The 20,895-nt window shown below is 42.3% G+C and overlaps 1 protein-coding gene across 5 annotated transcripts in view; it reads left to right on the forward strand.

Annotated features, from left to right (window-relative positions):
- The window catches only part of cenpe (centromere protein E), a 30,239-nt gene that overhangs the window by 8,125 nt on the left and 1,219 nt on the right, over positions 1-20,895 (forward strand). The window contains exons 16-55 of one of the 5 annotated variants that reach the window (XM_051409860.1): positions 370-823; positions 958-1,014; positions 1,426-1,593; positions 1,780-1,854; positions 2,693-2,761; positions 4,147-4,278; positions 4,483-4,660; positions 4,770-4,924; positions 5,015-5,308; positions 5,765-5,911; positions 6,332-6,496; positions 6,613-6,759; positions 7,001-7,216; positions 7,383-7,598; positions 7,712-7,804; positions 8,318-8,401; positions 8,527-8,643; positions 8,729-8,845; positions 8,935-9,156; positions 9,365-9,445; positions 9,563-9,646; positions 9,986-10,147; positions 10,362-10,574; positions 12,829-12,912; positions 13,073-13,189; positions 13,281-13,514; positions 13,671-13,892; positions 13,976-14,053; positions 15,196-15,276; positions 15,844-15,969; positions 16,070-16,264; positions 16,360-16,569; positions 17,070-17,282; positions 17,716-17,919; positions 18,135-18,311; positions 18,720-18,820; positions 18,942-19,039; positions 19,561-19,696; positions 19,783-20,150; positions 20,257-20,295. In XM_051409860.1, coding sequence (XP_051265820.1) covers positions 370-823; positions 958-1,014; positions 1,426-1,593; positions 1,780-1,854; positions 2,693-2,761; positions 4,147-4,278; positions 4,483-4,660; positions 4,770-4,924; positions 5,015-5,308; positions 5,765-5,911; positions 6,332-6,496; positions 6,613-6,759; positions 7,001-7,216; positions 7,383-7,598; positions 7,712-7,804; positions 8,318-8,401; positions 8,527-8,643; positions 8,729-8,845; positions 8,935-9,156; positions 9,365-9,445; positions 9,563-9,646; positions 9,986-10,147; positions 10,362-10,574; positions 12,829-12,912; positions 13,073-13,189; positions 13,281-13,514; positions 13,671-13,892; positions 13,976-14,053; positions 15,196-15,276; positions 15,844-15,969; positions 16,070-16,264; positions 16,360-16,569; positions 17,070-17,282; positions 17,716-17,919; positions 18,135-18,311; positions 18,720-18,820; positions 18,942-19,039; positions 19,561-19,696; positions 19,783-20,150; positions 20,257-20,295 — 6,329 coding nt within the window. The remainder of the gene's footprint in view (positions 1-369; positions 824-957; positions 1,015-1,425; positions 1,594-1,779; positions 1,855-2,692; positions 2,762-4,146; positions 4,279-4,482; positions 4,661-4,769; positions 4,925-5,014; positions 5,309-5,764; positions 5,912-6,331; positions 6,497-6,612; positions 6,760-7,000; positions 7,217-7,382; positions 7,599-7,711; positions 7,805-8,317; positions 8,402-8,526; positions 8,644-8,728; positions 8,846-8,934; positions 9,157-9,364; positions 9,446-9,562; positions 9,647-9,985; positions 10,148-10,361; positions 10,575-12,828; positions 12,913-13,072; positions 13,190-13,280; positions 13,515-13,670; positions 13,893-13,975; positions 14,054-15,195; positions 15,277-15,843; positions 15,970-16,069; positions 16,265-16,359; positions 16,570-17,069; positions 17,283-17,715; positions 17,920-18,134; positions 18,312-18,719; positions 18,821-18,941; positions 19,040-19,560; positions 19,697-19,782; positions 20,151-20,256; positions 20,296-20,895) is intronic. The other 4 variants (XM_051409861.1, XM_051409862.1, XM_051409863.1 and 1 more) reach the window with 4 other exon arrangements.

The following is a 20,895-nucleotide window of genomic DNA, read 5'->3' on the forward strand; positions in this document are numbered from 1 at the left end:
TCGACCAGTTGGGGTGAGAGAGACAGACACAGAGACAGACAGGTGCACAGCAACAACAGTAGCAACAACTACACTAATAGTAGTGACTGATGATGATGAACATGAACTTTTTTGACACCCAGTATAGTATAAACAGAACTGAATGCAAATCTGCCCCTCAATCTGTGGCACACCTCACCTTTATACTTATGAGCCCCTAAATGGTGCATTCATTCCTGGAGTTTGTTGTGTGCCATTTTACTGTATTCTGTATGTACTTATCCTGTATACTCCAGCTAATCTTAACTAGCATAGCTAATGCTAGTCTTTGAATGTTGTTTCACAGTGGTTGAACAAGTTATTAACCTGTATGTTTTATCTTTTTTCCAGTCCCAAAGACTTTGTTTCTCCAGACCGGATGCAGGAGCTTTCTGGGAAATTGTCTCACCTTGAGCTGCAGCTGGAAATGGAGAGTCAACAGAAAGAGGAGGCAATGGCAAAGGTAGACACATTAGATGGCAAAGTGACAGAGCTGCAGCTGCAGCTGCAAACAGAGGCCGAGCAGAAACACGAGGCCTTAGAGAAAATACAGACTGCAGAAAAGAGGGCAGCCGAGCTGCAGCTGCAGCTGCAGCTGCAAACAGAGTCCCAGCAGAAAAACGAGGCCTTGGAGAACATACAGATGACAGAACAGAGGGCAGCTGAGCTGGAGCTGCAGCTGCAAACAGAGGCCCAGCAGAAACAGGAGGCTGCAGAAAAGGTGGAGATGTTGGAGTTCAGAGTGGCAGATCTGGAGAGACAGCTGGAAGAGCAGAGCCACACTCAGAGTGCGACTGATGAACAGGTGTGCTGTGTTTAATATACCTGCTCTCTGGTCTCCAAGTAAGAGGAGAAATCCTCAGTCCTAATCCTAGAGGATGCTTGTCAAACTCATCATGAGACCATTGATTTTTTTAATCTTATACCATTTTTTTCCAGATGAGAAGAGAGTTTGCAGAGACCATCCAGCTGTGTGAAACTCTGGCTTCAGAGAAGGTAATGCTTGATGGAGCGCCTCCACTTTTCAACATTAGTTAGCTAGCTTAAGATGCTAAATATGTTGCTTTTATCTTTTAACCATCTTCAAAATGTGCTTGTCTTTTCAACACAGATTAGTGTAGCACATAGCATATCTAAGTACAGGAAAGGAGAAAGTTGACCAAGGTTCTGTCTTGTTTAACTGTTATTGGAGCACAGAGCAAAAAGGAGGGGTCAATGAAATTTAATTTGCGTTTAAAGGCCAAAAGTTTTGCCATATTGAATATTTGTTGCACAATTTACGGCAACAATAGCTACATAACCTTATGCTCATGGATGACTTGTTTATTTGTATATTTTTTTGCAACATCTGCTAGAAACGGGTGGAATGCTTACTGCTGCTTAAAAAAAATTAATTGTGTGTTAAAGGAAATGGTGGTTGGTGAGCGAGACTATCTGAAGCAGGAGCTGGGGATGTTCATAGAGCAGACTGAAAGTCTGGAGAAAGAGAAAGCTGCTCTGGCACAGGAGCTGGAGGAGAGGAGAGAGCTGGACGAGTTCAAGTCTCTGGAGGAGGAGTTCAAGAAGGAGCATGAGGTAAAGCTTTGACTCCATTCCACTGATAGTACCAAGGACAGGAGAGTTGGATGTATTGGGTTTGGCTTTGTTTGTATAGTTAATATGTCTATTTTTGTTGTTGTTTTCATTTTTTGTTTATGATTTCTGTGATATTTATGGATGTACCGTATTTGCACTGTACATTTTGTTTGTGTGATCTTATAGAACGAGTTGCAAAAGGAAATATCTCACTTGAAGAAGGCTGTCGAAACCTCTGAACTCCAGTGCCTGGAGCTTCAGGTAAAATGACATGCTGATGTACACCTCCTCAGATTTATTAAAAATCCTATGTGAAGGGTTTAGTGGCATCTAGCTGTGTAGTTGCAACTCCCTCGCTTCCCCTTCACCTTCCAAGCAATAAAGGTGGTGGCGATGAAATGCTAAAAGAGTGTTGGGTTTGTCCCTTCTGGACTACTGTAGAAACATGGTGGTCTCCATGGAAGGCGACCTGTGATGTCTGTAGATTAAAAGAGCTCATTCTAAGGTAACAAAAATGCAACTATTCTTTATCAGGTGATTATACACTAAGGTCCGGTGTGTAAAATGTAGGAGGATCTTTTGTCAGAAATGGAATATATGATTGTGTTATCATTAGTGTGTAATCACCTATGGGAATATAGGAATCATTATGCTTTTGCTAAATTAGAATGAGGCTTTTATACAGATGATAAAGGGACACCTTCCATGGAAGTGCCATGTTTCTACAGTAGTAACACTGGCTTCAGTTGGGGGCATTAGTGTTTCTTGCACCCACCGTAGTTTCTCCTTCGTGCTTGGAACAGGAGGGTGAAGTAAGGGAGTTGTCTGCAACCAAACTGCTAAATGCCACTAAATCCTACATAATGGTCCTTTAAAGCTAACAGTTTATGTGAAGTGTCAGTTATAGAACACACAAAAACAAACTTCTTGTCATTTCATGTGTCAGTGTTTACTGCTGCTCTTTTAAGCCGTTTACTGCATGACTAACAACAAATATGTACATTGGGAAGATGTTTATTATTCCCCTATTTATTACAATCCAGAATCCAAAAATTGTGTCAGTTTTCTTAAATAGGTTTTTTACTTTTGTTTTTTCAAGAACAAACTAGAAACTCTGTCTGAAGATCTGAAGAAGAAAAGTGACTTTGCAGAGGAACTTCAGAGTATGGTATGTGTGTTTTTGAATTGTTATCTTATCACCTGTAAAAATCCAGGAATAATTCAGGGTACACCATGAAACCCGTCTGTAACTAAGGCTGCTCAATTAATCGAAATTTGATCATGATTACGATTTTGGGGCCAAACGATCTCAAAACTAATAAAATCGGAGGGAAACTTTTTTTTTTTTCATTTTCTGTTGTGCAACGTTGTATAGAAAAAAGCTGAGCCCCTGCATTGGGACACAGCCACAGTCTGCGTATGTCGCGCGTGCCAATTTCCGTCCCTCCCCCGCAGCATGCACTGCACATCATGGGCTCGGTAAACTGCCGTTCCCGACCTGTTGCGCGACAATGTGAAGTCAGGGGAGCGCCGTAACTATTTATACTTGCGCCGGTGGTCGCGACACTAGTTGCAATCTTCTCCTGTCACGTTGTTTTCGTTTGAACAGGTAAGTTTAAAAAAAAAAAATCGTTTGAATAATCGTGATTTCAATTTTGACCCAAATAATCGTGATTTCAATTTTGACCCAAATAATCGTGATTTCAATTTTGACCCAAATAATCGTGATTTCAATTTTGACCCAAATAATCGTGATTATGATTTTTTACATAATCGAGCAGCCCTATCTGTAACATGACTCTCGTAGCAGAGTTAATGTCAGTGAAAGCATTAGGTGATAGTTACAAACCATGTTTACGAAATGATAAAGGGAGTATTATGGATATGTACAATTGGTCCTATCAGAAGACGGCACTTGTAATCCGTTGGTAAAATGATATGGACCGAATATTTACAGGTCTACTCTACTCTAGTCTGAAGGAGCTTTAAACATGAAGGCTTTCTTAGCCATTGGCTTAGACACTAAGGGCCCAGATGATAAATACCAGGGAGGCTTTAGTGAGCTGTCTTTGGCCTAAATGTCTGCAGTGTTTCTGAGCTTCAAATGTGTCATCTTTAAATCTTTTGTTTTCTGGAAAATTGCTCCTATCGGTCAAAGATTCATATAGATTCTATAATCTGATGTTTTTATGACAGCCGTCTGGGGCTTTTCTGGAGTTAATTAATTAGCCTGCTATTTATATAATTGTGTGGGAGGATCAGTGAGATAAGAGACTTGTTTTCCAGTCCTTGAAACACCTGGAAATTGTTTAAAATGACCAAATATCCTGGAAATAATCTTTTATCTTGGAACATTTTAATTGTATTTTAGTCCCTCACTCAGATCACATATGCAAACCCAGGTTTAAGAGTAACTGTAGTCAGATCACTGGAGACAGCAGAAAAATCATTGTCAAATTCCAAATAAGGTATCGGAATCTCAGAAGGTGGATTGGTGAATCTCCTGTCATCTGTCCTGAAGCAGACTAATTCTGTCATGTTGCCTTCTTGCAGAGCGGTAAGGACTTGGTGCAGGAGGTGGCGAAGCTTCGTCGCTCTCTGGATGATGCAGAGGGGGTCAGCAGAGACACAAAGAAAGAATGGGCTGTCTTGCGCAGTGAACACATCGCTCTGGAGGAGGAGAATGTAAGTGGCATTAACAGTTTTGTCGTCTAATAATCTACTGAGAAGTTAAATGGTAAATGGACTACACTTAAATAGTGCCTTTGTAGTCTCCTGACCACTCAAAGCTCATTATTCTACTACTCATATTCTACTTATCTATATCATATACACCACAGTTATCAATATCGCTGTCTTTTCTTTATCTTCTTGTCATGGTCTCTCCAGGTGACTCTGACTGCCAATCATGAGAAGCTGGAAGCTGAGGTGAACAGCCTGCGCTTTCAGCTTGAGACAGAGAAGTCACGCTACAGAAAGATGCAGAGCGACCTCCAGAAAGAGCTGAACGTCGCGTTTGATGAGAACACCAAGCTCACCACTCTGCTAGATGGAAAAGTACCAAAAAGTAGGTTTAAAGTCAGGCTGTTTATAAGTCACTCTGCTAATCAGGCTGTGAGTATGTGCATTCAGTCTGTAAAATAAGATGGGAGCTGTAAGATGTTCTTTGTGTGCAGATCTGATAGACAGTGTGGAACTTGAGAGAACAGTGACAAGCCTGAGTAAAGAGCTGATGGCATCTCGTGAAGCAGAGGAAGCCCTCAGAGCTCAGCTGGAGGAACTGGCTTCATTACAGACTCTTCCAGATAAGGTGGACCATTTGATGAAGCAGGTTGAAATTCCAAACATCCTCCAGTCAAACTGAAATGGAGAGCACATTAAATCAGGTGTAATCATGTGAGCTCATTCTGTGTCGTCTCAGGTGTGCGAGCTGACTGAGAAGCTGTGCGCTGTTGAAACTCACAGGAACAGTCTGCTCTCAACCCAGGCTCAGTGTCAGGAGGAGGCTCAGCAGCTCAGAGACTCCCTGCAGACCTCCCAGGATGAGATTCTGAAGATTCAGGCAGACTTAAGCGCTGCTGCACTGAGGGAGGAGGAGCTGAGCCAGCAGTGTGCTGATTTAACACAGCAGCTGGATTCCCTTCGCTTAGACCTAGAGTGCTCTGATGCTGAGAAGAGTCAGAACATGGCTACCATTGAAGAGACGGGCTTGAAAGTAAGATATGGAATGTAAATATGGGTGCGCTTTGATCGTGATTTAAAATCCCACCTTCTTAGCTTTAAATCTTTTAGGTTTTTATTTCCTGTCAGTAGAAAATTGGCCCTGATTGGTTTTACTTCTGCCTTCATCGGCTATAAGCAAACACATTCCCTCTAGTTTCACAGCAGGCTGTTATTGCTTGCTGAGTATTGGAATGGACTCTATAGGCAGATAATCAGTAATAAAGGACTTTTAACTCTGATTTTATGCATATGGTGGTGTGTTCTTTACACTATGGCAGTTTCTTAAAATTTTATTTTCAAAACGCAGTACATCGTCTTGCTGACAGTATACAGTATACCGCAGTATATTGAATCATAACCCCTGTATCATGATGTGCATGGTGTCGCCAGATTTTTGTAGTACACAGTCCTAACCACAAAGGTAATCACTGTAATGATTTAATTTTAGCTGGAGGAGAGTGAACGACACAGAACATCACTGGAAGAAAAAGTGAGGGAGGTGCAGCAGCTGATGAAGGGTTTGGAGGAGACGCTCGCTGACAGTGAAGTTTCCAGAGCCACAGAGGAGGAGATCAGCAAAGAACTTCAAGAACAAGTATGACATTGATGGTCCTTTAATTAAATGAGATATGACTTGGTTAGTTGATTTCTTGAACACATAGACATAATGTTACTTGTCAACCTTGCTGTATGTCATCTTATCTGGTTAGTTGTGTTGAAAGCTGTAGATCAGTTAAAGCCCCTACACGGACAAAAACGGTAGTATTTTCTACCACCTCGTATAATTGATTTCAAGGGGAATCCGATCTGGTGGCAGGCATTAAAAATAACTATTTAGAAACAATCTTCAATCAGGACAATCTTCTCTCGGATTGTCTTGGGTATTTATGAAGGTCATATAGAGGTATCAGTTGATCAAATTCATCAAATTGAGACTGTAACCAGTTAGAAACTCCTTGTAGTATGTTCAAGTAGTACTGCCATAAATGTGTTTGTCTTTATTTGGAAACTGTAGCTGAACCAGCTTACTGAAGAGCTTCAGTGTGTGCGAGCAGAGAAAGAGCAGAATGCTGGTGCTCAGAGCTCTGCAGAGGAGATGGAGAAGCTGCTCTCTACAGTTTCATCTCTCACAGCTGAGAGAGACCAGCTCAAGATGGACCTCGAGGAAAACGTCGAGATGGTGAGTTAACATGTGACTGCTTTGCCAAATGCGTTCATTTACGTCAGCTGTGGTGGGCCTCTGCTGTTTGTTTTTGTCTCTGCATGTCAAAAGATTTTGTTTTCTTTACCATGCAGATGATTGAGAATCAGGAGGAGCTGCGGACAGCCCTGGAGAAGAGTCGTGAACAAAGGGAGCGGATTAAACAGCTAGAGACTGCACAAACATCCAAACAGGATGGTCCTAATGACACGAGTGCACAGCAAGAGGAGCCGCAAACACATGTAAGGGTTATTGATAAATCAGGAAAACTAGATCTCTTTATTTAACATAGTATTTACTTAACCTAATTCTTCTTTAAAGTTATTCATTATACCTAGACTTCAGTTCCTTTCTTTGAGAAATATATTTTATAGTATAGATAGTGTAGTGTTTAAGTCTTAATACAAGAAGTTTAAATCTTCTGGAAGATTAAATATGCAATGTGTAAATAAATCCTGATAAGCAGTTTTCACCATTTAACAGATTCAGACTCTGACTGAAGAGCTTGAGAGTGTGCGAGCAGAGAGAGACGGCCTGCTGTCTGAGAGGACGGCGGACAGTCACAGCGAGGAGACGGAGAAGCTGCTGCACAGAGTGACGTCTCTCAGTGAGGAGAGAGATCAGCTGCAGGAGACTCTGGAGGGACTGAGACAGGAGAAGAAGCAGCTGGAGGACAAGATGGAAACACTACAGACTGAGGTTTGTAGCTTTAATTCTATAAAATCCATCAATTGTAGGGCTGCACACATTTTTTGTACACATAATTGCAGTTGTAATAAAACATTAGGATCCTGAACTATTCAAAGTGGGAGCTAGAGTTGAGGAGACAAATAAACAATTAATTTAACTGCTCCTTACCTCACAGATCTGGACTCTCACTGAAAAACTGAGGAGTGTTGAAGCAGAGAGAGACGGCCTGCTGTCTGAGAGGACAGCCGAAAGTCACAGCGAGGAGACGGAGAAGCTGCTGTCCAGAGTAACGTCTCTCAGTGAGGAGAGAGATCAGCTGCAGGAGATACTGGAGGGACTGAGACAGGAGAAGAAGCAGCTGCAGGCAGAGCTGGAGGACAGGATGGAGATGGTATGTAAACAGAGTGTCTTCTAAAGTGTTCATGTATGACTGATTATTTCACGTCTATTGAGTCCCAGTCTGCCCAGGAAGAGAAAAGGAATTAATGCTGTTTTCTGTCGCAGGTTGCACAAGCCCAAAGTGGGTTTAACCAGCCAGAAATACTGACCTCAGAACTGCAAGCACATGACGAGAAAGTAACCCAACTTCAGCAAGAGGTACCAGCAGTTGACTAATAAATCTGGTGATATTCTATCAATAAATCCCATTAAAAGAGCAAAATTCACAATAAATGTATCCTAACAAGTATGGTGTCTGTACCAAGGTCCTTATTCCCATGAACACACACAGTTGTTTATTCTGATTCAATCCCACATACACTGTCCTGCTGCCCCACATACTCACTAGAGCACCAAATGTAGATTAATCCACCACTGAAAATAATCCCCAACAGTTCCTCCCTCCTGTTTCAGTAGTTTTTGATTAAAAAACTAAAGTGAGCAGCTGTTTAATAAAAAGACTGAACCTTGTTTTTAAAAATGAAACTGTTTTTTAAAAAATCCATCTTTAATAGAACCAATGGGCTTGGAGCAGAGATCCACAGATATTAAGGGTGTCAGAGATGGACCAACACCTTTTTGATGTTTTGATCTCTTGATAGGATTTGTTGGCAATAAGAAAAATATGGATTAATTATTTAAATCATGGAATGTGTTCATTTTCCTCCACAGGTAGAGCAACTGCAGGCTACTCTACAGACCATCAGTGAGCAGAAGAGCCAGCTGGAAGATGAGCTGAAGAGTAACATGGACATGGTGAGTGGAACTTGATTCTGGTCAAACCGAGATCTGACCTTTTGATGTTAAATGGCTTGTGCTCACTATGCAGTGTTCTACTTGTATGGATAAAACAAGGCACCTTTTTTTTCTCTACTTTTTAGGCAACAGAGACTCAAAGCCTTCTACATACACTTCACCAGCAGCTCCAAGAGCAGAACCAAAGAAACATTGACCTGGAAAGCCTAAGCCAAGAGAGGCAAGCTCAGCTAGAACAACAGGTTTGTTCCTTGAAGGGTATTTGACTAACGGTGTATGTCTCAATGGACTTTTTCCATTCAATTACAAGGTGTTGTCTTATTTTAGTTTGCTGAGACTCAGGATCTTCTACATTCTCTTCAAGAGGAGCTCCAAGAGCAGAAGCAAAAGAACTCAGATCATATGAAACTCTGTGAGCAGAAGGAGTCTGACTTAGAGCAACAGGTGAGTTGTAATGTTGATGAAGGATATTTTTTCAAACTGATCCTTCATTTTCAGCATTCTGCCAGTTATATATCTTCCCATTCAAACAGACAAAGACTTTAAGCGAACAGCTTGAGAGTGCACAAGCAGAGAGAGATGCTCTGTTGTGTGAGAAGGAGACCGGCTGTCAGAGCTCCACAGAGGAGATGCAGAAGCTGCTGAGCAGAGTTACGTCCCTCAGTGAGGAGAGAGATCAGCTGCAGGAGACTCTGGAGGGACTGAGACAGGAGAAGAAGCAGCTGCAGGCAGAGCTGGAGGACAAGATGGAGATGGTAAAAACAACAGTCCCAACAATAATGTTCTCAATCTGTTCCAATGTGAAATCATCAAATATCAAAACATTAGAATTTTATGATTAAATATCTGCAGTTCTGTTTTTAAAATCAAAGTCCTTCATAGTGAGAAACCCCAGGAATCCTGGCAAAAGAGTGATTACATTCCCACACAGGTCACAGTGTTCTCTTCTTTTCTGTTGTTCAGATTCAGTGTGACTTCCAGCAGCAGCTCAGCGCTGAGCCGCAGTCGCTCAAAGAGGAGCAGGAGGCTCAACAAGTTGTGCAGGTTAGATCATTTCACTCATTCTCATTGTTAAACATGTTTCATTTTACTTCATTCATTCAGCTATTATATTAAAAGGGATTGTGAGAAAATCTGACGAATATCTGAATGGCGCTTTAGATCCAACAGCTGGAGGAGCATCTGGATAAAACAAAGGAGGAGTTGAACCAGATGAAGTCTGATCTTCAAGAAAATGTAGAACTGGTGAGTGTTTTTTTTGGTGGTTTGTTTTTTTTTTTTTCCATTACTACACATTGGGAATTTTAATCAGAGAAAAAGCATAGTGCTGTGCCACTGTGCTTTTGCCTAAATCTTGAGATATTCACTTTAGTGTCGTATATAATGAAGAAAAACAACAAATTCCCATATTTGAGAAGCTGGAACCAACCAACTATGAATTTACTAACAAAACAGTTGTAGATTGATTCTCCTTTGATTGATTAATCTGCAGCTTCTCTGGTTGTTGATGGTAGACTGTTGACCCCATTACTGTACACTCATTTTTAGGGACTGATATACTCATGTGATGGTAATGTGTTTCAGATGATTGAGAACCAGGAGGAGCTGAGGGTGTCTCAGGAGAAGATCCGAGTTCTACAAGATGAGATCAACATGCTGAGGAGTCAAAAGGCAGAGCTGGAGAGCAGACCAAGCAATGGGAGTGATGCAGAGAATACCCTCCAGTCACAGGAGCTCCAAAACCAGGCAGGACCACATTTTTATGCATAAAGAATGACCCTGCTGCTTGATGCTGGTGCTCGACTCTTGAATAGATCAAATGATTTTAGACACGTTTTTGTATTACTCAAAAAGCATCCGAACACATGATGAATGTTAGCCAGATTTTTGCAAGCAAATCTAGACATAATAGTCATTCCCAGTATTCAACATTACAATTGTCGCCATTCTCTCCTTACAGATTCATCGGCTGACTGAGGAGCTTGAGAGTGTGCGAGCAGAGAGAGACGGCCTGCTGTCTGAGAGGACTGCGGAGACGGAGAAGCTGCTGCACAGAGTGAAGTCTCTCAGTGAGGAGAGAGATCAGCTGCAGGACACACTGGAGGGACTGAGACAGGAGAAGAAACTGCTCAGAGCAGAGCTGGAGGACAAGATGGAAACACTACAGACTGAGGTTTGTGTCCTTCGTATCTACCTACAATGAGCAGCTAACAAAAAAGGGGAGTGTGGTGATTTGACTGACAACTTCAGGGGATTCTAGAGTGATGATTCTTTAGTGTTTAGCACAGATATATTGCTATCAGGCATTTATGTACTCTGATTTCTTTGTATTTGTTGAACATGTACACAAAGGTATGTTTGAGGTCATTTAGAAACAGTGTCTCCATTACAGTTTGTCCACCACAGAGCACTGATGAGTTGAGATGTAAAGTCTCCTGCTTTGTACATATCTTGGTCACATTTCTTTGACAAAAAAAAAAAAACACAAGAATGCAACCCTGTGTCGATAGATAGATAGATAGATAGATAGATAGATAGATAGATAGATAGATAGATAGATAGATAGATAGATAGATAGATAGATAGATAGATAGATAGATAGATAGATAGATTATAGTGTATAATTATAGTCTTATTGCAGTGGGGAGGAACAATTTTCTATATCGTTCCTTAGAGCAGCGTGGTTGAATGAGTCTGTTGCTGAAGCTGCTCTTTAGCTTTTCCAGTGTTGTGTGGAGGGGGTGGGAGGGATTGTCCATGATTGCCAGCAGTTTTTCCGGCATCCTCTCTTCCACCACCTCCTCCAGGGTGACAAGCTTCAAGCCAACAACAGACTCTGTCTTTTTAATGAGTTTGTTCAGTCTGTTGGCGTCCTTTGCCTTGATGCCCGTACCCCAGGACACCGCAGCAAAGAAGATGGTGCTCGCCACAACAGACTGATAGAACATCTGCAACATCCTGTTGCAGACATTGAAGGACCTGAACCTCCTCAGGAAGTAAAGCTGGCTCAGGCCCTTCTTGTAGATGGCCTGAGTTTGTGGACCAGTCCAGTTTGTTGTCTAGTGTGACACCCAAGTACTTATACGCCGACACCATATCCACATCGGTCCTGCACATGCTGACAGGAGAGGGCAGGGGCCTCCTGAAGTCCACCACCATCTCCTTTGTCTTTGCTACGTTCAGCTGCAGGTGGTTCTCCCCACACCACTTCACAAAGCGATAGACCAGGTCCCTTTACTCAACCTCCCCTCTGCCTTCCAGACACCCCACAATAGCCATATCATCAGAGTATTTTTGCAGATGACACGACTCAGTGCAGTACTTAAAGTCTGCAGTGTAGGTGGTGAAGAGGAAGGGAGACAGTACAGTTCCCTGGGGGGCCCCGATGTTACTAATCAGACGGTCAGACAGACAGTTCTTTAATTTCACAAACTGCGGTCTGCCCGTCAGATAGTCATCGACCCATGTGATGAGGGGAGAACCCACCTGCATGTTCTCCAGTTTGGCCTTCAGCAGTCTGGGCTGGATGGTGTTGAAGGCGCTGGAGAAGTTGAAGAACATGATGTGGACTGAGGTGTTGGGTCTGTCCCGGGAGGAATAGGCCTTCTGCAACAGGTAGATGATTGCATCATCAACCCCCACATGGGGCTGATATGTGAACTGCAGGGGGTCTTGCGATGCGCACACTAATGGTCTGAGTTGTGCCAGGACCAGTCTCTCCTTGACTTTCATGATGTGAGAGGTCAGAGCTACCGGCCTGTAGTCCTCCACTGTCACAGGATGTCCTTTTTTGGGCGTTGGGACCAGGCAGGATGTTTTCCAGAGCACTGGCACTCTCTGAAGGTGAAGACTCAGGTTGAAGAGGTGCTGGAAAACTCCACAGAGCTGGCTGGAACATGCCTTCAGTACTTGAGGGAACGGGTTTAGCGCTGTGGTTTTTTTATTTTAATTTTTTTCACTCGCATATTATGGACTTACTATATATATATATATACACACACACACACACACACACACACACACACACACACACACACACACACACACACACACACAAAAACACTCTTGAGTGTATGGAACATAAAACACAATATTTGCATTAAAAGGAAAATCAGAACCTCTCTGTGAATACAAAGAACCTGCAGGAGTTTCACTGTCTGGAGCTGATTGCACAAAACCTTCACAGAAGGAAAACAATTGGAAAGTGAAGTGCTGTGGACTGAAATCTTTGTCCACAATCAGCAAAGGGATGTTTGGAGAAAAACACCTCCAACCTCTAATTCTGAGACTTTTCCTTAACATACTAAATAAAGTTATTAGTCATTAATGGCTTCAATGTATTTCTCTTGTGCTGTCAAAATGCTTTGATTGTTTCACAAATAGTTGGAGGATTGAAATGAATAATGGGCCCTTGTATGCTTTAACAGATAGCACAGCTGAGTATGTCTCTACAGACTGTGACTGAGCAGAAGGGGCAGCTGGAAGATGATCTGCAGCAGAACATGAATATGGTCAGACAGTTGTATTATATATCAAAATAGTTTTGTTATTTTGTGGATTTCCACCACTGGATATTCTAGTTTTCAGTACATTGCCAAGTATTCCTAATTGTTCTGCTCCTGATGACATGTTGGTATATTTGACTGAAAAAAGTTACCATTTTGTTTTAAGGCTTCTGCAACACAAGAGCTTCTGAAATCAGTCCAGGATGAGCTGTGTCAACAGAAGCAGGTGAACTCTGATCTGGAGAAACTGAGTCAGGAGAAGGAATGCTCTTTAGATCAGCAGGTTAGTGTCTAACATCTCCCTTTCTTATGAATAGAAATAATTAGATTGTTTTCCATGCAGGAAGGTCTTCTAACCAATCTCTTCTTCACAGATGAGGACTGTAACTGAGAAACTGCAGCGTGTTGAAGCAGAGAGAGACGGTCTGCTCTCAGAGAAGGAAACCAACAGTCAGAGCTCCACAGAGGAGACGGAGAAGCTGCTGCACAGAGTGACGTCTCTCAGTGAGGAGAGAGATCAGCTGCAGGAGATACTGGAGGGCCTGAGACAGGAGAAGAAGCAGCTGCAGGCAGAGCTGGAGGACAAGATGGAAACACTACAGACTGAGGTTTGTGTCAGATAGCATTACTTCTATAAAATAGCACCAATTGTAGGGCTGCAAACATTTTGTGTAGCAATTGTAATAGAACACTGGGATTATGAAGTGACAGCTGGATTTTAGGAGACACATGAATAATAATTTTAACTGCTCTCTACCTCACAGATGTGGACTCTAAGTGAAAAACTGAGGAGCATTGAAGCAGAGAGAGACGGCCTGCTGTCTGAGAAGGAAACCAACAGTCAGAGGTCCACAGAGGAGATGGAGAAGCTGGTGTCCAGAGTAACATCTCTCAGTGAGGAGAGAGAGCAGCTGCAGGAGAAACTGGAGGGACTGAGACAGGAGAAGAAGCAGCTGCAGGCAGAGCTGGAGGACAGGATGGAGATGGTAAAAACTTGGGCTGAATGCTGTAAATTGAGATCAATATCTCCTGTGCAGTTTTGCTAAAATGTGTTGTCTTCTAACTACAGGTCTCAGCCATCCAGGAGAAGTTGAACGTGCAGCAGGAGGGAGAGAGAGGAGAGAGAGAGGCCAAGCTGCAACAGCAAGTTGGTGCAAATCATTTACTGCCATAGTTTTAAAAGAATAGTTTAACAGTTTGGAAAAATTAAAAAATTAAATATGAAGCTGCAGCCAGGAACCGCTTAGCTTAGCTTGGCATAAAGCATACCTCAACAATTACTTTGGTATGTACAAAGTTATCATAACTAATATAAATTATAGATAAAAGTGCTGATAACGGATAAACTGTACAATTAACCCAAAATAGTGAACACAATAATGAGTGATTTGGAATAATTTAGTTTTCATCACAGAAAAGGACGAAATGCTGAGCTCTAGGCCTACTACAGGTGAACCTCAATAAATGAAAATATTGTGGAAAAGTTAATTTATTTCAATAATTCAATTCAAAATGAGAAACTCCTATTATATAGATTCATTACACACAGAGTGAAATATCTCAAGCCACAATCCTCAAGGCTGCAGTTATCCCTGTTGATTGTGCACTTTTTTCTACCACTTAACTTTCTATGAATATACTTTGATACAGCACTCTGTGAACAGCCAGCTTCTTTAGCAATGACCTTTAGTGGCTTTCCCTCCACAATGACAAGTGAGCAGTCTTCCCCATGATTGTGTTGCCTTCTGAACCAGACTTAGTAAGCATTTAAAGGCTCAAGAAACCTTTGCAGGTGTTTTGAGTTAATTAGCTGATTAGAGTGTGACATCATGAGTCTACAATATTGAACTTTTTCACAATATTCTAATTTTCTGAGATACTGAGTTTTGGGTTTTCATTAGCTGTAAGCCATAATCATCAAAATAAAAGAAATAAACGCTTGAAATATTTCACTCTGTGTAATGAATCTAAATTATATATGATTTTAACTTTTTAAATTTGATTACTGAAATAAATGATTTTTTTCTAATTTATTGAGATGCACCTGTATGTATATTTTAAACATTTGCTTCCACCTCTTAAAATCAAGACGAGGGGGTGGTTGAGAACCACTGCTTTAAATAAACACTAGGAAACGTCTTGTTAACCCGGAGATGTACTTTTGACAATAGTTGTTATAAGACAATAAGACATGCATGACATGTTTTCATACTAAATACTACATTTATACATTGTCCCCATGTCTCTGTACTGCCTGTCGTGATCCTGTCTCTCTGTTGTTGTTTTCAGGTGCAGCAGCTCGAGGAACAGCTTCAAATGTTCAGAAAGAGAGAAACACAGGCTGAAGCTGCAGCTGACACCTCCCAGCAGGTTTGTCAACAGTTTCATTTGAGTCATCGGCATTGTTCCTGGTATCACTGAGATCATCTAGGTCACATCTGTAACCTGAGCAACCGGAGATCAGCTGATAACTGAAGCATAACTCAACACAGCCAGTCACACAGCATCAGAAACTGTTTACATTTATACAATGGCATGAGATGTCCTGTTATAATGTGCAATGGACAGCCTGCACTTACCAATGGCCCAAACTCACCAAAGTGCTTACTATCATTCAGAAAAACAAGACACTCCATGGTACACAGAAACCTCAACACTGACAGCTTACTGAAAGCAGACTTTACCCACATCCAGAAGTTTTTTTTTTTTTTTTTTTTTTAAGTCTTAAAAGTCTAAACCTGTCAAAAATAGAGATTATATAACCAATAACCAGTTTGTTTTTGGTATTGTATTTGTGTACTCGTACTCTGCCTGCTGGGGCTATGTGCCCACATCTATTAATGGCTCTAGCTTTGTTAAGCACAAGTCAAATTTCCCCATGAAGTATATATCTAAAAATTTATATCATAGGCTTTTTTTGGTCTCTTGTCCTTTCAGTTGCTCAGTGAAGCAAACACGACCATCTCAGCACTCAAGGAGCAGCTGAGCACCTTGGATCAGAACACCAGTGGAGTCACAGAGACAGCGTCCTCTCGGCTGCAGGTCTCTACTGGGCAGCTTCAGGTAGTTTCACCAAAGAATTTCTATTAATCAGCAACTGAAAGACAATAACATTTAAACACAAGTTCAATATAACTGATACCACTCACTCATATAACTGCAGGAGTCCTTCAGAAGGTTCCAGCACCTTATAGATACTTGTTCCAAGTATAACTCGTCAGTTCTGGACAAGGCTCTGAGAGGACAGTCATCCCTGAAGCAGCCTCTTCTGACCTCTCTTCCGAAACCCACCATGAATGCCTACAGCAATGTCTGTAAGCTGGGACTGAAGACTGTTCAAAGCCTGGGCAACATTACGGTAAATATCAGTATTTTTTTCCCCCATTTTAAATTTTATAATGGTCTTGTGATCAGGCGGTAACCTGAAAACTCCTGCTCTCTGCCTGTCCTCAGGAGCACCTGCAGGCACGAGCACAGGGCTACAGGAATCTGTTTGAGGAGCTGGTGAAGAAAGATCTGGCTATTTTCGAGGAAAGGCGTCTGCAGGATGTGCTGCTGTGCAGAGTGCAGGCCCCCAGCTACTCCGTCAAAGAGGAGGACTTCCACACAATGTGGGAACACAGGCTGACTGAGCTGCTGGAAAAGAGGCAGCTCTACCTGCAGGTGAGCTCTGTTGCTCTGCCTTTCCACGAGTCCCAACTGGATTAACAGTAATTACTTCAAGAACTGGGCTGTTTTTTGTCGTCATGTTGGTTTTCAAATAGGCCTATATGTTGTTGTCAGATTTCACACTGAACTGATTAAAGATAACCAAAATGTAGAAGGAAAATCAGCTCTTCCAGCTGAAAATCCACTGATTACTTGGATGGGTGTGACCTAGCCATAGTCTGACACTACCACAGACAGCGGAGAGTTAGCCTAAGCTGCAAGTTTAGCTAACGTTACAACACAGATACCACACAGAAACTTTTACAAACTGCTTCTAATGACTAAATGCTCGCATGGACTCTCACACAGACACACACCCTATATGATTTTCTTGTGCTGTCCTGGGAGTGAGGTAGCTGTCAGTTCCAAACCAGTGACTAGTGTTCTATTTTCTCATTATATTTCCATTTTTTCCAGCATTACTGCGCTGAAACTTTCTGATGATTGTGTTGTAGAAAATGGCCACCGTTTTGGAGAAGCTCTGGGCCAACATCGCTTCTTTCCCCAGCGAGCTGTCATCTGAGATCAGAGAGAGGGAGAGGTTCAAGGAGCAGCTGGGGGCCGTGCTTGACAACCAGCCAATCAGCTTCAGTAGGCTGGACAGCATCCTGAGCTGTGAGCTGGACCGCAGATCTGCAATGGTACACAGCAGAAAGATGATTCTGCAGGTAGTGTTTAACATCCACTTCTCCCTAATTGTCACATGTTTTTGGTCCTTTTGTCTGTCAGCAGGATCTCTCAAAATAAAAGTCACTCACTCATCCCAAAGTGAATGAAAGAATGTAAACACAGGTAGTGCAAAGAATATATGATCATGTGCTTGTCATCCATCACTGAACTATAACTTACAATCTACACTATACAGAGCACCACAGCAGGATTCCTGTTAAGCCTTTTTGGTTAAATTTTAGTCAATTTTTAGGTTATTTATATGACTTACTAGAAAATATTACCAGTTTTGGTGGCCAGGTCAAGTCAAAAAGCAAAGCAGCCAAACACTATGCAGTGGCTGCCATACCTCTGAGCCACAGCCTAGTGTCTAGTATGTGTGTGTCTTTTGCTTTTTTAATGTCATACAATCCACCTGACTGAATCGTGCAGGGCATTGTTGAGGAACAGAATGGTCTGTGTGAGGAGCTGAAGCTGCTGGAGGCTCAGGCTGATTCTCAACACCAAGGCGAGAGAGGCAACAGTTCCACTCTGCTGCAGGCGCTGGAGGGAGCTCCTCTGAAAACAGAGCTCTCCCTGCTGAAGGACAACCAACAACTTGTTCTTCAGCTCCAGCAAACGGAGGAAAAAGTCAAAGTACGTCTGCCATACATCTGTTTTATATGTGCTTGTGACTGCTGTCATCAAGTAGTATCATATATACCAACAACAGTAACAGCAAGCTAGGTGGATTCTTTCCTAGTATCCAGCACATCATTAAAAGTCAAAGCTCCAAAACAGATTGGATTGAATAGCTTACTACTAAAAGCTGTCTTTTTGTAGGTGGTGACAGATATGCTTCTGTTTTTCAGGCTCTGAGTGTGCAGAATGAGCAGCTGGAGCACGATCAGATCAAAGCCAACAACAGGGTGTCCAACCACAAACAGGCAACCCAACTCCTGCAGACAGAGCTGCAGGACAGCCGCGCACAGGTTGAGGAGAAAGACGGTATGATCCAAACCCTGAGGAGCAAACTGCGAGAGTCTGAGGTTCGTCTAAAGATCTCATTTTCAAGCCCATGGTAATGGACAAAAGCCGCCTCTGATATAACTGAATAATCTGAATTTTAAGCCTTAAAATGTCTTAAATATGATTTGGACAGGTCCTAAAAATTCTTTGCATTAATGAAGTTAACTTGTATAAAATTGCATTTTTCAGTGTGATTTTTAATGTGTATTTGTGAAATATTTGTATTGATCATGCTGTTACAATTAGAAAACTAAACTAACACGGAGTCAGTACTGATTTTCCTTCATATCCTTCTTATTTTTTTTTTTTTTTGCCAGCAAGGACATAAAATATGTTTTAAATTGCATTTATAAGGGTCTTAAATGGTCTTAAATTGAACCTGTTGAGACCGTGTTCGACAGACTTACTAATGATATTTTCTGGTTTAGAAAAATGCATCGCCCAGTGCTGTTGAGATGGAAAAACTCCAGACTAAATTGTTCAAAATGGAGGTGGAGTTGAGTTCAGCATCTGCTAAACACCAACAAGAGTATGTATACTGTCGTCTTCTGTTTTTGTCTTACTCTTTGACTGTGCCTAATGGGTTGTTGGTTTCTGTGGTTGCCTTCTCTTTGGCTGTTTATGTCTAACCAGAGGTTTGTCCTCCTCAGGATCCAGAGCTTGAACACCTTGGTGAGTGAAAAAGAAGACTCGCTGCGGAAGCTGAAGGAGACCCTGAGGAAGTTACAGCAGCAAGGAGATGATTCATGTAAGTCAGGAGTGTGTGCCTGAGCCTGTTTATTAAACCTGCTATTAACATACATCTTGGGTGAATTAATCACAAGTGGACAGCTCTAAATGTGAGTTTACACCTGGTATTACAATGTGTCTCCATGAGCACTTGTGATTGGATCTTTCTTCACCACTCTATATGCACATAAACAAACCGAAAATATCTACAATGCTGATATCTCCAGAACTCAACAAAACTCACACCAAAACTTTATCTTGCCTATGACACATTGCTGTTGAGTTTTTATTTTGGGGATAAATGCCACTACAGGTAAGAGGAAGAATTTTGGATTTTGGAGTGATCTGCCCCTTTAGTTCCTACAACTATACTGACTTGATATTTGAAAGCTCAAGCACATTTGTGCACACAACATTTTTATTTTTACTTAATTTATTTTGTATTTATTTGCCCCTTTATGGCCTGAGGTTGAGCTTTCAAGTGCATCCTTTGTCCATTTAAAGAGGACATCAGCACTGATGTAGTCATGTTATATTCAGTCCTCCAGGGTGAAGACCTTCATGCCAGACTGACCAACCCCAGAGGGCTGGTGATCAGGAGCAGCATTGTACTGGAGAAGACCAAACTAGAGGAAGAAGTCAAACAGCTTCAGCTGAAAATAACCGAGCTAGAAGGGTAAGATGAACTGGCGCTTGGACACTTAATGTGATTGATCGCATCCTTTAGTCCTGCTCTGACACCTGTCCCCCTTTTCACATCAGCCTGGTGTCCAGTCAGCAGGCAGAGATTGGTAAGTGGAAGGCCAGAGCCATCAAGCTGAAGGTGAAGACCAAGGCTGAGGTGGACAAGCCTTCACCACCATGCACGCCCACCAAAAGAGGCCTCGCCACAACCTCAGACTCCTCCACCATCCTCAGCTCGCCCAAGAAGTTTCTGGTTACTCCCAGGAAGGTCTTGGACTCTCAGGGGAATGTCTTAGACTCTCCCAGAAAGCTGCTGGACTCTCCAAAGGTCCCTCGGCTCGACTCCCCCAAAAGCAGATTCTTTGATGTGGCTGTAAGCTCTGAGGTGCTGTCCAGAACCCGTCCCAAGCAGTTCTTTGACAACTCCAACCTCGGAACCATTCCAGGTAAGCTGCGTCTAGAGACCCCCCCAACCCCACGACCCACTCCACCTCTACTTTATTTGTTTGGTGGTCTAAATGTCATAAAGACCCGAGCTGTTTGTCTTGCCAGAGGTTTCCCAGGTCCCTGATACAGCAGATGCAGAGGAGGGTAATTGTGTGTGTGTGTGTGTGTGTGTGTGTGTGTTGTGTGTGTGTTGTGTCTGTGTCTGTCATCACTGAGGGGTTACTAACAGAAGCATGAGGTGTTGGGATGTCACCTGTCCTGCATTGAGCCTTAAAACCTTAATAAGTACTGAGCACAGTTTTAAATTGACCTGAGCAACCTTTTTCTGTAGTTGAGCCATAATTGGATTTAATACCATTACCTGTATAAGTTTGGTGAGTACGCTGTATGTAGGGCTGCTCGATTATGTAAAAAATCATAATCACGATTATTTTGGGTCAAAATTGAAATCACGATTATTCAAACAATTATTTTTTTTTAACTTACCTGTTCAAACGAAAACAACGTGACAGGAGAAGATTGCAACTAGTGTCGCGACCACCGGCGCAAGTATAAATAGTTACGGCGCTCCCGTGACTTCACATTGTAGCGCGACAGGTCGGGAACTGCGAGTTTAGCGAGCGCATGATGTGCAGTGCATGCTGCGGGGGAGGGACGGAAATAAGCACGTGCGACATACGCAGACTGTGGCTGTGTCCCAATGCAGGGGCTCAGCTTTTTTCTATACAACGTTGCACAACAGAA

The sequence above is a fragment of the Dicentrarchus labrax genome, unplaced genomic scaffold (genome assembly GCF_905237075.1).
Source record: "Dicentrarchus labrax unplaced genomic scaffold, dlabrax2021, whole genome shotgun sequence".
NCBI lineage: Eukaryota > Metazoa > Chordata > Actinopteri > Moronidae > Dicentrarchus > Dicentrarchus labrax.